This window comes from Ahaetulla prasina, chromosome 1 (genome assembly GCF_028640845.1).
Source record: "Ahaetulla prasina isolate Xishuangbanna chromosome 1, ASM2864084v1, whole genome shotgun sequence".
Lineage (NCBI taxonomy): Eukaryota > Metazoa > Chordata > Lepidosauria > Squamata > Colubridae > Ahaetulla > Ahaetulla prasina.
The window spans coordinates 254,763,428-254,779,748 of NC_080539.1; the positions used below are offsets into that span (position 1 = coordinate 254,763,428).

A 16,321-nucleotide genomic window follows, 5' to 3' on the forward strand; every position below is an offset into this window, starting at 1 on the left:
GCTCTACTTATAACTTCAAGCGTATATGGCCAGAGCCTGTTCAAAGACAGAAGGGTGGATTAGTTGGACCTTTGATTGTTTTTCTTAAACTCTTTTTTAAAAAACAAACACACCCTAGATCTCTTTTTTTTTAAAAGTTGCATCACTCTTCTTCATCCTTCTCCACAAACAGTGAGTCACAAACCAGAATGACAGTGAACTGTGAGCACAAATATTTAAGAGTAAAATACAGACACAGCATGAAAATCAATAGTACAGTTCTGTGTTTGGCAAGATTTCGAATACTGTATATTACTCTCTAACCCAAGGTAATGGTCAGAAGAATTTGGAAGGTCAAGGAGTTCCAGGACGGACCAACTTGCAATCTACTACATTTTTAAATTAAGTACAATAATCTGTACGATTAATGGTCCTATTATTGCCTTTACCTTAGACTACATGGAAAAATAAATAGCAGACTGAAAATTCAACAGAGCTAAAGTAAAGCTAATATTGGCAACCTTCAAGGTGAACTCAAAAGATATTACTGGGCAGATGGCATTTTGCTTTGAAAGCATTGAAAATGATGTTCCAGGAAAATCTGCCAAATACTTTGTTAATTTCCAGAGCCAAGTTCTTAATTCTCCATGAAAATGAAAAAAAAAACCAAAAAAAAACCAACCCAACACCACCATACAGGAGCTAGGGGCACATTTTTCATGTGTTTTCCCTTTCACTAACTGTAAATAAGTACAAAATTACAAAACTAAAGGCAAGTCAGCAAAGAATGCACCCAGTGCATACCAAGAAAAGAACAAAAGTATTTTCGGAAATAGCAACATTTATATCTAGCACAATCATATAAGGAACTGAGGGTCTAAACCATAACTTCTTAATCACAAAATTGTCTTCTATACTGGAGTAACCATTTGATACTGACGTTTGGGTGTTTAACTTAATCAGGTATAAAGAACTCGAGGCATTACATGAGCCAAAGAGTCAATTCAATGGTATTGATAGAAAATAAGTCTAATTGGTCCTGGGAAATCTGATGCTCAAAAATAGAAACTTCAATTTTGAGAAGTATAATGTTGTATTCATAATAATTCAATGTGGCCAATGGCCTCAGTATGCCCTACACACAATTCAGAGGGCATTGAGCAATTTAACTGAATAATAAACATTTGGTGTTTGGCAGAAATTCTTGCTTCAGAGAGTTGGACGCCTGAACAAGAAGAACTGGAAGAACATTTATAATTCCCATCTGAGAATAAAATGGGAGATACTATCTACAAATATTTTAATTCTTAGTCACATAGACACACCATATACGTGACAGCCTTATACAAGATATACACAATATATTTATCTATGTATCCATCTACCCATCCTTGAAACCACAGGAGAAATGAGATACTAAAAATAATGGAGTAGGATGAAAAGGATTTGATCAATCTCAGTCACTTTCCATTGGCAAGTCATAATTCATGCAAGTTCAGAGCTACTCATTGCCCTGTTTTTCACATTACTTCTCTTACATGTTTCCTCCACAATAAGCCCTTTAATATTCCTGCCCCTCCTCCACACCCTGCTCTATTTCTGTTGCTCTTAGCTTGTCTTTTACCTGATTCTGCCAGCATTTTAACTGCTTTTGCTTTGGCCAGCTCCAGGGCTGTGACCCAGCGCTGCCGCTCAACCTCTGAGCTGGCCTTCAAGTGGTAGGTCTGTGCCCCTCCGTTGGAAATAATGAAATTACAGGAGTCCTCCACAGTGATGTTTGCTGTGGCCAAGTTGATGGTTCCACGGCAGGTGTGTCGCATCTCTGCTTTGGATCTGTGGGCAAGGCACATAGAGAGCACAGGAGAATGAAGCAGTAAAAGTATCAGCAGTTTAGTCTGAGACGAGAAAAAAAAAAGAGGAAAAGCTAAATCTTAAGTTTCCTTCTGGGAAAATGTGACCCGTACTTCACATTAACAGCAAGCTAGAAACATCATTAGGCTGTATCTAACTGATGTCACTCAATTAATGGAAGGCTCTGCGATCTGGCAGATATTTTTGTTGACAAGAAAGGTAAGGGAGACAATTCCATGCCCATCCATCCTGTAGTCACAATGTATTATTTCCCGTCCTGCTCTGAAAGTCACCAAATCAACAGGACTAGCAGGGTAGGATGATGGTAAGAGGCTGCAAGACAAGACATCATGGAAATTCCTCTCCCTCCATACTCAATTAATGGATTGAAAAAGACACTCCATGACACCAACAGAACCCCAGCCATTTCCCTTATATATATAAAATAAGTGGCTAATCTTTCGTGGGACCAGGTCATATTTATTCCTGGGATATTTCAGGACATGGGCACAGTTTCAAAGCAGATGAAACTAGCCTGGCCACTGAGTCATTTATTTTTAAAACTGTGTTATTTTAGGCTTACATGATAAGTTTTTTAAATTCATTTCTATTTCAATTCTGCGATCAATGGGAGGAGGTTCTATGGAATACAGGGGAGGGGGAGAAGAGAGGAGAGGGGAGAGGCTAGGCTGCATGATACCCTGGAGCGGTAAGTAATCTGCTACCATTCCCACAAGAAGGAAGAAGTCTAAGGATTTCAGTGATTATAAATTGCTTAAGAATAGCTACCAGATGTTGTGATGTTCACAGAACTAAATGAATGAGCTGCCAATAAAAAAAATGGGCTTCTAGTACATAAAGCAATGAGACCCAGAGTAGGAGCAGAATGCTAAAGCAGTTTTGCATATGAATAGACACTGTTTAAATTATATGATTAGAAGAAAAGGGAAATTAATCTGAGCTTCCAATTATTAAGCATGATAATGTTAATACCAGCCATATTTCTTCCCCTCAGTATGTACATCTGGCTCTCTGATTTTCTAAGCACTCCTCCAATTAATTATTTGTACAGCAACTGTTTTGTGAGGTCGATCAGTACTATTCACATTTTTAAAATGCACAGCTGGGAGTAAAATCTGGTTTAAGACGTTATGAATGTATGGCAGCAACAATTCAAATTTAAAGTAGTGTAGACTCTCAAGCTATCAAATGAAATGAAGAACAACTGTCTTTTGTTTCATAGTTCTAACAAAGGTTTTGACTAGTTGTACATTTTGGAATTTTCCCTCTCATGGACAAACACGATTATATTTGTTTAATATGTTCCTGGACAGTAACCCTATAGGCAGTAATTATATGACACTAATATGACTGTACTCACCTAGTGCAAGTATCCCTTACTCAAAAGAAAAAAACCCCACACTTTGCCACAGATATACAGTAGCGGCCGCTCTTTCTCTGCCTATAATCCCTGGCCACTTTGGGAATTATAATCCCAACTCACTGAAAGAAAACAGGTTGGGAAAGGTTGGGCTAATTGCATAATAATTACATCTTACAGTGTAAGAACTCCGGCCAAATAACAGTGAGAATTATGATTTATGTAGCTTCAAATCCAGAATTATTTACAAGTTAGTGTTAATGGTTTTCACAAAGTATTAAACTTCCAAGAAAACCTAAGTGGAGGGGCACACATGCAGATACATCATTTTTTTCTACTGAACTGCAGCAAGTTTGGTCTATAAATTCAGTACTGAATTTTGTGTGCATACCCACTTTAATGCAAACTTTTATGTATAGATTTACTTGTGCTTCCATTTGAGCAGCTACATCATAAGCATAATTTATCAAAATGTACAAAATGATAATATTTAGTTAAAACATCTTTGGAGGGCTACATATGAACTGACTTCAGGGGAAACAAAAGTGGATTTAAGATGCCTTTGCTTTTTGCAGAGGCAATGACTATGGCAGAACAAGGAGCTTGCATATAGATTAGGGCCTCCAAATTCTTCCCTGGGTAAAAGGGAGAAACTGAAAATGCTGACAAGTGCTTCATACAGATGCTCCTTGAGATCATAAAACTGCTGTTTCCAGAAGGTTTTGGACCTCTGAGAGCTGGAAGAGACAGCTTTGCACAAGCCTTGGTGCAAAGAGACATGGGATTTGCCCACAGTCAACCACTTCTGAAAATGGCTTGTTAACCTCTCTTTCAGAAAGAAGTTATTTCACATATTAATTTTGTTCTAGAAGATATATTAGTCAGGTAGGTGTTTCTGTTCTTTAAATTGTATACTAACGGAAAATAAAGGGGAGAAAACAAAAATGAAGTACTGCATACTTTATATCGCAAATTTAGGGGGAAGAATTCTTCATCAAAATTACAATGGTCTAAATAACATAGTTCTTGTAACATAGTGTATTTGTGTATAACATAGTGTATTACATAGTGTATTTGAAATAGTATTTTATAGCTGGGAATTTCAACTAGAGATCTATTTAGAAGATGGGACTGCAAATGCTAGCTTATATACTTAATTTCAGATTTTTATTCTTATTTTTTGTTAAATACATGGATTTAAATGATAATAATGAGAGATGAATACATAGTACAACAATCTTTTTACTAGTGGTTAAAAGTATTTTTTCTTCCTTTTCCTCAGGGTCTTTCCTAGCACAGAAAATTGTTCCAAGATTCCCTTAAAAACAAAGCAAAACAAAAAACCCAGCCGATTACATCTCTTCAAATGTTTACTGTGGTGCATATCAGTCACAAAATCCAGGAATGAGGAAATTTTAAATATTTCTGGGGGCCAGGGGAAAAGAGTGAACGGATGGGAATTCCTAGCTCCAGGCTAAAGGAAAGTGGGTATGAGTATTTATTGTGGCATCCAAGGATACTAAGAGTAAAATTGGGACTAAGCATAAGTATAATATCTTGAATGGAAATCAGTAACATATCCTAGTTACAAATACATTTACATATTGTGTGTGTGTGTGTGAATATGTGTATATGAAGGGATTACCTGAGAATTATCAGAGATGATATCCAACACAATAAGGAGGGACTAATTTGGGAAAGTCTAGTCAAACATATAATATATACCCACCTCTATGTATACACACATATTATTCCCCCAACCCCTGGTATATTTCTTTTGACAAAAGTTCCAGATCTAATCAGCGTTTGATCAATGAGACCACAGTATTTGTGAGAGAGGCTTCATTTGTAAACCATACCAAAATTCATTCCTTCCCTTCAATTCTCTCAAAACTGGCTGTAGATATTGCTGTGCTTCCACCAACTGCACATACCTTTGATGTTCACCCAGCTCCTCCCCGTCCAGAGTAAACAGAGAACAAAGTCCTCTTATATTGACCTGGTACAAGACAGAGCCATCTCTTTCCCACTGAGAAGCTGAGGAACGGAGCCTGGAATATGTATAACCTACTTTGAGGAGGGACACAGAAACTGCCAACAAGTATCACTAGAAATGTCACTGGCTTTCTACCTCCCCATCCCGAGTCTAGAGAAAGTAACAAGGCAGGCCTCCTCCTCCACAAGTTCAGACCACCAGAGAAATATGACCTCCTGTTGCCAGCTATTCTTATCCACCTGAGTCTGGTTACTTTATGAATAATAAAGAGCTTGTAGTCAACAAGCAAGCGATGTCTGCCGATTAAGGGATGGCACTTTCTAATCATGGCCCTTTCCACAGGGAGTCCATGACCAGTGGCATGGCAACCATTCAAAGTTACAACAGACACTCCCCCCCCCCCAAAATCTACTTATGACCTCGATTTTGAAGTTACAATAGTTTCCTACACCCCATGATCATTTTGGGCTTTTGGCAACAGGCTTACTTTTACAGTAGTTTGCAGCTGTCCTGCAGTCACGCGACTGCGATTTTTGATGTTTTTGTCAGTTCTCAGGGTTTAATTCTGGTTTCTGGCAAAAAAACACCCATTGGGCATAATGGATTTACTTAAGAGCCACAGAATTTGCTTCATGATCACAACAAAAATGACAAAAAATTGGGTCTGGTCACATGATGTCTCAATTTGTGACCATAATTCTGGGCTCAGTTATGGTTATAAGTTAAGGACTACCCGTACTGACGCTACACATAACAGGAATTTACATGAAGATACTAGGAACTTACTGAAAAATAAATCCCGGTAGAAAGTACTCTAATGTTAATTTCATACTGTTGCCAAGCAAACTACATGACCATTTTCATGAAATCACCAGAAGACACAATCAGACACACTGTGGAGTTCAATGATGAAAAGTAGAACCACTGGCAAGCCTAAATTTGGTTCGGGAACAGAAAAAATCTGCTGAATATCAAAAAATACAAGTATAAAGTTTTTGTATAACCTAGATCCATAATTCCAAATACAACTTAAAACCATTCATTTAGTGACTATTCAAAGTTACAACAAAGTGTAAATTATAAAAAAAGTGACTTATAACCATTTTTCACATGATCGTTGCAGGATCCCCATGGTCAAGGGATCAAAATTCAGGCACTTGACAACTGGTATGTATGTATGACAGTTGCACTATCCTGGTCTAATGGTTAAAACACCAGGCTAGAAACCAGGAGATTGAGAGTTCAAGTCCCACTTTAGCCATGAAAGCCAGCTGGGTGACCTTGGGCCAATCACTCTCTCAGCTGAACTCACCCCACCAGGAGGTTGTTGTGGTGAAAAGAGGAGGTGAGTGTGTTGGATATGTTCCCTGCCTTGAGTTGTTTGTAAAAATAATAAAGATACGATACAAATTAAATAAAATATAAATAAATTTGTAACTTTCCAAACTGGCTTCTAACAAGCAAAGTCAATGGGGGAAAGCCAGATTCACTTAACAATTGCAGTGATTCATTTAAGAATTGTAGCCAAAAAGGTTGTAAAACGGGACACAACTCAAGTTAATAACTGTCTCGCCTAGCAATGGAAATGTTGGGCTCCTCTGTGGTCGTAAATCGAAGACTGCCTGTATCTGTCCTAATGACATATTTAAATTTAGAAATTAGGTTTTCTTTTGATGCCCCTCTTCCCATGCAAGATCACTCATGTGAAATCCAACTGTACAAATCTATAAATATCTACTCAGATTTAAATCTCACTGATGTAAATTTACAGATTTATGTTGTTTCTCTGCAGATTAACTGAGAAGTAATTCCCACTGAATCATGTGAATTTATCTACAAAAAGATTGAATATAGCCAGGCTTTACAAATTTTCAGCAATGTCCATAGCCAAGTTCTTATACTCACGGAAATATTTTTACTTGAGATGTATAAGGAATAACAGCCCTGCTATTTCATTAGTAGTGTCATAAGCATTTATAACTGAAAATTGAACCTGTTGCACAGCTCAAATAGCTGGAGGCCCTTTAAACAGTACAGCATTATCTACTGAGCTCACACTTATCTCCTGGAAAATGGTACCTTAAATATATTTAGAAGGACATTTACAACATGCAGTATGGTTAGCATACCCTGCCTATAACCCCAAGTATTGATCATAAAGTCATAATTTGATTTTTTTTAAATAAACAAATAGGGTTCAATATGCTTATCATATAATTATGGTAAGAATTAACTTATCTGCTTCTATCAAATATAGATTTCCTTTAAACCATGCCATTTTTAAAGAGAAAAAATGTCCCAAGACCAATAATGTCCACCAGTTTCATCAACAAAAAAACCTATTATTTTTTAAGTACATTTCTATTCTGAATTTCAGTTTTCTCAGATAAATTTTCAGTTGGCTGGCTTAAGAGTATCACACATCAACAGCCCAACAACAGAATGACAACAAACTCAATGTGTATAATAGAATCGATGAGGGGCAGATGATTCTATCCCTTCATTTCAGACTGCTTCTTAAGGTTTTCATCTATATTACAATGCCTGCTTTATAAAGTGTTTTTAAAACAGAGTTGTGTGGTTGGCAATAGAGAAAGAATTGCTAGCCATTTGGCAGCTAATAAAAATACACTATATTATTATTATTTACGGATCAGTAATTTTATGAGTCTAGTTTGCAGGCTGATTTATTATTTCAAATGTCTTCATGCATTAAACCCCAAATAAAAGTGATGATGCGCAAGACAGGGTTCCAAATGGAACATCACACATAATTCAGTAGAAGAGATACCGTATATACTCGAATATAAGCCGATCCGAGTATAAGCCGAGGTCCCCAATTTTACCCCAAAAACTGGAGTAAACTGGGGACTCGAGTATAAGCCGAGGGTGGGAAATGAGGCACCTACCGGTTGGGGAAACCTCCTCCTCAGCTGAGAAGGCTGGCCCCCGCCCGCCTCTCACTGCACCGGCAGGGCTTCCCGCGCCGTCCGTAAAATGTGAAAAAGAAAAAACTCGAGTATAAGCCGATATACTCGAGTATAAGCCGAGGCTTAAAAAAAAACTGAGTATAAGTCAGATAGACCCGAGTATAAGCCGAGGGGACGTTTTTCAGCACAAAAAACGTGCTGAAAAACTCGGCTTATACTCGAGTATATACGGTACTTCAAATGGTAGTTACTCTGCATTTTAAGATAGCAACTGGTAGCAACTCTTCTCTTGTATAACAATAAACCTGCTAGGTAAACTCAGGACAAAAAGGGAAACTAGTCTCCTTTTCAAAGGAAAACAAATTCTTTAAATAAACTAGAATAACATTTATCAATACACAAATAAATCCTCTATCTTCAGAAATGCTCTTTTGATTTATTACAATAATCTTTTGTTTTATCATTTATTACAGGAGCAAAGCCAAGGTCAAAACGCTTCACTAAATCCAATTCCTTTTCCTTATAGTTCTGTAGGGCACAGAATAAGATAGAGACATTTGAAATTCTCCATCTATTTGCTGGATTGCTTCCCCTCTAATGGCAGGTCTAAATTTTCCTCTGGAGTGAGAGGATCATGTTCCTTTAGATCCTTATCCTGTCCTATCCTGCCTCCAGATTTCCTTTTGGTGCTTCTGAGATCAAAATGACCTTGGAGAGCAGATTCCTTGAAGCAGACAGGAGGGATTCAAAGTCAAATTTAGTATTCTGAAATTAGAGTCCCCCCACCTTTGACCTGAAGGACTTGGGAGAATACAACAGTCTTTCAAATAGCAGATTATATACTTCATTAAACTAAATGGTTTAATTTACAGAGAAATACAAACTAATCCAGTCCTTTTCAAAGAAGTTGAGGAGAACAGTATTCAGGAGCTTATCCTATCCCTCCACCACAATGATATGTATGTATGTATTTTCTATACTGCTCTTCTTCTTGGAGGACCTTATAGCAGTTTGTTTCCTCCAAAACCAATAATGTATGTAAGGGGAAGAATCTTAAATAAAATTAACAAAAATAACTCCAACAACATTCAAAGACAGAAAGTACAAAAATGAAAACAAAGCTAATTTATCAAAAAGAACACCACTCCCTCAACAACAAAAGAACAGACCAACTTATAAGATAATTTGGCCCTGAAGTTGTCATCTCATAATGCAATGCATGAGCAAACATGCATTAATTGGTTTCTAAAAAAGATATAGTATTGTGGAAGTCAACCAAACTTTCCTTCAGGAGAGAATTTCATTATCTAGGGCTGTAGGTAGCGAGAAACTGCAAATAAACTGGGTTGAAAATAATGCTTTTGTCTTGCCTGCACAGCCAGTCATCAGTTTCATAGTTAAGCAAGGATGTGAACCTATGCCTTTGTCCAAAGTATGTTATGCCACATCCACAAGCCTCAAAAGAGCTGCAATGTGTGACATGGAAAGTTTGTGTGCAATGTGTGACATGGAAAGTTTGTGAATAAGGTTTCTAAGCTACCAAAATGAATTTCTCTCCTAACTTTGGCAACACCTATCTCAGAAGAGTTCAATATTCTCTTAGCAGCAGCAGCAGACATAGTACAGTTGCTTAGATTTCTGGAGAGAGTGAGGCGACAACAGCCACATCTAGTCCATAGCTCTGCAAAGAGCTTGCAACGTGCAACTGGCTTACAGAGGCCACTAAATAGAAGCTAACTTTTCCTATTCTTTAATGACTCTAACATCAGCTGCAGTGAATAATTTCCAACGTGCTTTAACACTTTAAAAAACCAACCAACCACCTACAAAGACCGGTCTCTCAAAACACTGTTGAGTTGAAAGTGCTGTAAATGGTGGAAGAAACGGAAGAGAGAGGGGGAGGAAGGAAAGGAGGCATACAGAAATCACTACGACCTTCTCTCCAAACACTGGCTAGACTAGATGTGATTTGGCCATCCTGGCGAGGGTGTTCGGCTAAGCCAGGGGTCTGCAAACTTGGCTCTTTAAGACTTGTGGACTTCAATTCCCAGAGTCCCTCAACCAGCAAAGCTGGCTGAGGAACTCTGGGAGTTGAAGTCCACAAGTCTTAAAAGTTGTCAAGGTTGGAGACCCTTGGGCTAAGCAAAAGAGCGGGATCCCCGGGGCTTCCAAGAAGTCGCTGGACTCCCAACTACCAACAGCCCCAGCTAGCTGGTGTCCGACGGAGAGAGGCGTCAGATGTTGGCCTCCAACTGCGGCTGGAACAGCACAGCTGCCAACCAACCCCCAATTCCTGCTCCGCCCCGGACACTTCTCGGGCCGCGGCTGGTCCTGGATCCCCTCGTGCCACGTGGCAGGAAAATGCAAGGCGCTGGCGAGCCCGCCTGTGGGGCGGAAGCGGAGGGGGGAAAAAGGGCAGCCCGGCGGAGGCAGCAGCAGGGGAGCGAGGCTCGGGCAGCCCTGACGAGGAAAAGGGGCAGAACGGGCGGAAGAGGACTCGGCCTCACCTGTAGTAGCTGAGAAGCCCATTGCTCAGCACGAACCATCGCCGCTGATACCCTTTGATGTAATTGGTCCATTTGAAAAGCCAGCCTTCCCGAGCCGCCCCGGAAGTTGAGCTCGTCGACCCGGAAGCGGAAGAAGAGCTCCCCCCTGGAGCGCTCGTCACCCCCCCTGGGGCCGGTCCCCCAGGGCCCAGTGTCCCTCCTCCGGCGTCACCTTTTCCGGCACTTGGCCCCGGCGATGGCAGCGGGGTCACGGGGCCAGGTCCGCAGGTTCCTCCTGGGCCGCTGGTTACGGGGGCCCCTGGTCCGCCAGGCGTCATCCCTGGGCCGGGTCCCGCTGCTCGCAATTCCGACATCGCACAGCCGCAGCACCGCAGGCTTCGCAAGCCCGAGCTTAAGCGCCGTCTGCTAACGGGAGCCGAGGAAGCGCCGGAGGCTGAGCGCCTCCCTCCCTCCCTTCTTCCTCGGCCCTCCACCCCCCACTGCGCCACCAATGGAACGGCTAACAGCCCTCACAAACCCTCCCTATTCTCAGCGTCCTCCACTCCGGGAGCTGGAACCCCGATTGGTACTACCTCTGGCGACTGCTATTGGTTGTCCAAATCGGAGGGGGCGGGACTCTTCGGTAAAGTGACCAGTTCATGCGCTCTCTCAGCTGTCTTGTTCGCTTTATTTATTGCCGCTCTTATTGGCCGCCTCCTCTGTCGTCTCCCTCTTAGGAGCCAGTAGGAAGTTTGGAGGAGGGGTCTACCATGATGTAATTGTAGAACGGGAACCCCTGGTTGGAGAGGTATGCCTGGTATTTTGGCTTTCCGCAAAAATGGGAGTTTATGGCAAAGACGAAGAGAAGCTCCACATTCAGGGGGCCACTGACCTGCCCATAATTGACGAGAGGCGAGGCTTGCCCCATTCCGGGCAAGTGCCATCGCCTCGCAGGCGCCTTTAAAATTCTGGCCACAGCCTTTAGCAAAACCATCCCGATTTTTAACATTTACTTAACGTTAAAGTCCGTTCTTTTCACTTCGTTCACGACTGTTGAAGACTATCGGCAAAGCTTCGCACCTTTGCTGAACTGGTGTCAAACGGGGTCGACCGCGAGCTTGGATTTCAAAAAGGAAATTATATCTGTGTCTGTGTGTATGTATGTATGTACGTAGTGTGTGTATGTCTGTGTGTATGTATGTACGTATTGTGTGTGTGTGTGTGTGTATCTATCTATCTTTAATCCGCGGGTCCCCAAATCTCTACGTTTACGGTGCGCCCCCCCCCCCGCGATCGAAATCGATCTCGCTCGTTTCAGTTACAGCGGGGCAGCTGAGCTCCGCATTTAAAAACAAAAATATCGAAAGCCTATAAGTATCGCACAGAGGCTTGGATCTAAATATAGAGACCATTGTGTTCTTCGCTGGTGAACGGAGAACGTGGAAGTCATCTGCTCTGATCTCCCGGTGTAATTTCCCCCCCCTCTGTTGTGTGAATCTCTCTTCTTGCCAGAACTGCTACTGGGCATTTGGAAAGTTTGCTTCTAAAATCCCCAGGCCGAAAAGGCTTTGTTTGGAGTAAGAGCTGGACTTGTGTGGGGAAATAAATCTAGCTGACAGGACACACAGACAAGGTGGATGGAAATTGGGGGCAGCAGGAGAGGATTCCCAGATCCTATCAGGACTGCTCATTCCACTGTCCTCATTTTTGCCTTGGGATTTTTCAGTTAGTTGGCAATACCTGGTTTTCCAAACACGTCTACTGAAAGCCCAACGGCAGAGCTAGTGGGTATTTCTTGGCAAGGTTGCACAAACGTAGTTACAGTATTCTAAATATATCCAGCTGCCCTTTTTAAATGAGATCTTCAGTCTCACTGACTTTCTTCACTTACATGATGTACAGTGGGGGAAGGCAATACCGGGAATGGCCACATTTGTGACATGAAAATAGTAGTGTGGTAATGCCAACTAGGTGATGCTCATTCATTTTACAACATAAAGACATTGTGAATGATTTTTACTGGGCAGCCTTACCCCATTTATCATAGGGCAGAGGGGAGCTTTTCCAGATAAGTTTATATTATGGGTGGGCCCCACCACCAGCATTTGCCAGCCAGTTTGAAAAATTGCTAATAGGCCTGTTGGGGAAAGGAGAGTCCAGCCTGAAAGAAGGAATGTCTTTGCCCAGAAGCAGAATAGCCCTAGAAAGCAAAGCATTATAACCAGAGAAGAGGAAGTGTATCCACAAGAGCCTAACGTGACAATTAGCAATTGGGCAGATCCCAAGTTCTGTTTGTATTATTATATCTAAAACCAAAAACTTTCTTTGAAGATCAAGAACACCTGAAGATGACTTTATTATTTATTTACAATATTAATCCAATTGATGTGACTGCCCATCTCACAAAAAATGACTAGTAGCTTACAATACTCAGATAAAAATAAACATTGCCATCATCATCTTACTAGCCTCATTCCTTTAGGGGCAGGGTCCGCTTTTCAGATCAACGAATGCCATCTTGCATGATCAAATGCAAGTTTATTTCTGCATTTTGGCCAAGATGGTTGTAGATCTATTGTTTGCAATAACGAAGTGACTGACCAGCTTGTCACCTGGGCCTGAAGTCAGTTTGGTCTCTGTTCAGCTCAAGACTGCCCTGGCAAGTGGGCAATATCCAGTCAGTGGTACCACTAGAAAGAGCAGACCTCACCTCCATTCAGATAAAAATTAACAATATTTTAATACTGATTTTACATTTTTATAATGATTATTTATGTGTAAATAAATAATAATTGTAAGATCAATACTAAAATTTTATTGTTTGTTAATCAAATTTACATGGTTGCCAGTGTGGTTTGGGAATAAAATGAAGGCAGGTCATTTAAATAAAGTGGCATAGCTTTTGGTGCAGTTTGAGGGGTCTGAGTATGAGACCTAAGTTTACGCAAGAACATTTAATAAAAAAACTGTATCAAAGGGACTTTTTAAAAAATCATATAAAGTTGGCAGCATCAGCATCAGCCATGGATCTGCTGATATTCTCACAATTTTTTGAATGGCTGGTGAGGCAAGAATTAGCTTTGCTCCCTGTTCCTCTATGTGCCGATTTTTTTTCTTTTTCATTTCTATTAATTTGCGTGGGAAAGATATTAAGTAGACTGGCTTATAATTTCCCGGATCTCCCCAGTGTCTGTTAAACAATGGTGTCAAGTCCTCTGACATTGATCCTGATTAAATGACAAGTTGTAAATTTTTGTGAGGAGGCCAGCACTTTCCTGTTGTAAGTTATTAAGGAATTCTTGGGTTGATGCCATCAGAACCAAGTGATTTCTTAGTACAGGCTCTCAAGATGTGCTTACATAACTTCTCTTGTTCCCTGTACAGTATTTGCTTTCGTTGTTCCAATTTGCTTCCTGAAAGTCAATCCAGTTCAACCCTACTTCTGTAGCGAAGATACATGGGAAAGATTCAGTTTTCTGCCATGCATGTATGTTCCCTGAGGATACCTTTCATCATTTTATTTATTGGCTCAGACAACTCACTCACTGCTTTTCTGCTTCATTTATTTAAATAAGTTATTTTTTATTTCCCACTATAGGAATAATATGCTTTATAATATGTATTACTGTACATATAATTAATATTCCAATTATTTTTATTTGTTAAAATGATAGAATGCAAAAGAAGGTAAGAAACAGATGGAACAAAGGAATAACTGTTATAATTTTTTTTTAAATGTAAGAAAACTTTCTAGTAATTCCCTGTCTCTTCCATTTGTGTTCCCAAACACTAAACAGAGTTTAAATGTTATTCTTATATTCCCTCCCTCCCTCCCTGAAAGGGGAAATCCTCTTACTTCAAGAGAGGATAAAGATTGTACTCAGGATCTTTCAATGAAGATAGATGGTTCCCGAATCGATTCAAGAGCCCTCAACTCCCCATTCTTCAAAATCTCTCTTCTGTGATTTTATCTACACTATAATTGATTTAGTTAAGAAATAAATCAACTATAATGGGTTCTACAATGTAAAAAAGGATCAGCAGAGGTTTTTAATATTGTCTAGGAAGCAACAAATTTAAGGAAACTTCCTTCAGGAAATGGAAAGCCTGATTGAAAAGGGAAGTAGAGCACAAACATGCAGAAAAAGAAGGAAGGAAGGAAGGAAGGAAGGAAGATTAATCCAAAATTAACTGAAGCATAGTTTACTAAATTAACCAAACTGTGCTTCAGTTAATTGTGGATCAGTGTATTTATTTTTATTTATTCAATTTATATAGCTGCTGAACTCATATTCATATGGTAAAACCTAGTTTAGTCTCAGAGCACACTAAATCAGTCTAGTCTCTGAAAATCTAGTCAGCTGTAATAAGGAGGATATTGAATACATAATCAGGATGGTATTCCAGGTCTGTATGATTGTCAGCAGCTTCCTTCTGTTTTTGAGATATAGTGCAGTTTATATGGTAGCCATACTGAAGGGAAAAGAATGGAAGGCAAACATCAGTAGACTTTTGTCACCTTGCCATATTTCCCAGTTTCCTTACGTAGGATTCCTTAAACAAGTCTTATGCAATTCAGAGTCTAATCATGGATTCTTAAAATATGAACCATGCAAAACTCCTTAAAAACTAAGGCTGCAACTATTTGGTGAATTAAAATTAGACAAGGGATAAATTACTAACATAGCACAGCATTTATAAGAACAGTGGCCACTAACTTCAAGATAAACTTCTTAACTCAAAAAAGGGTATGAAGTCCCATTGTAATAAAAAAAAGGATAAAAATGGGGGGGAACTGATGTAATAAATAAAAATGGGGGGGAACTGTTAAGAAGCCTGTTATTAGAACACAGCAGCCTGCAATTACTGCAGGTTCAAGCCCAGCCCAAGGTTGACTCAGCCTTCCATCTTTTATAAGGTAGGTAAAATGAGGACCCAGATTGTTGGGGGGGGGCAATAAGTTGACTTTGTAAAAAATATACAAATAGAATGAGACTATTGCCTTATACACTGTAAGCCGCCCTGAGTCTTTGGAGAAGGGCAGGATATAAATGTAAACAAAAAAAAAAAGCCGTTTAGGAGAAAAATTTCTTTGCTTTCTGGTAATTAATTGATGTGGTTGCTAAGTGAAACATCACATGACTGTGAGGGACTTACAGTGTCACTTCCCATTTTGTCAATAAGTCGTCGTTAAGAAAGATTTCATATGATAGTGATTTGCAGTTTTACTGCTGGCTTCCCCATTGACTCTGCTTGATGGAAGTCAATTGTGAAGTGTGCAAATGGTGGAAACATGACCATGGAATGCGGCAAGCCATAAATGCATGCTAGATTGGGGAGATACTGTGATTGTCGTAAAGTTACTTTTTCAGCACTGCCGTAACTTCCGTTATTAAACAGGGCAGTCGTTAAGCGAGATCTACCTACATTATTACTTATGCTGTCTGAACTCCCAATGATTCTAGCTAAGCAATAGAACAGTCTCTGTGCTTCACAGAAAAGTTTATTCTCACCAGATTCAGTGTTCTGCTGTCAAGGTTTCGGGAACAGAGATGCAACAATCTTCACTTTTAGCACCAAATCTGTCCCTGAATGGAGGGTATTGTTGAATCTTTTATTTTGCCAAATTGTTCCTTGTACTACATATGACACTCTAAATGAATATTACCCATCATTAACAATTCCAACTGCACAGAGG

At 40.0% G+C, this 16,321-nt stretch overlaps 1 protein-coding gene across 2 annotated transcripts in view; it reads right to left on the bottom strand.

Annotated features, from left to right (window-relative positions):
* Positions 1 to 11,126, bottom strand: part of OSBP (oxysterol binding protein) — a 29,829-nt gene extending 18,703 nt beyond the window's left edge. Inside the window, exons 1-2 of one of the 2 annotated variants that reach the window (XM_058197145.1) lie at positions 10,645 to 11,126; positions 1,604 to 1,812 (exon numbers count right to left, since the gene is read on the bottom strand). In XM_058197145.1, coding sequence (XP_058053128.1) covers positions 1,604 to 1,812; positions 10,645 to 10,997 — 562 coding nt within the window. In that variant the 5' untranslated portion in view covers positions 10,998 to 11,126. The remainder of the gene's footprint in view (positions 1 to 1,603; positions 1,813 to 10,644) is intronic. The other variant, XM_058197153.1, reaches the window with a different exon arrangement.
* Positions 11,127 to 16,321: the final 5,195 nt, after the last annotated feature.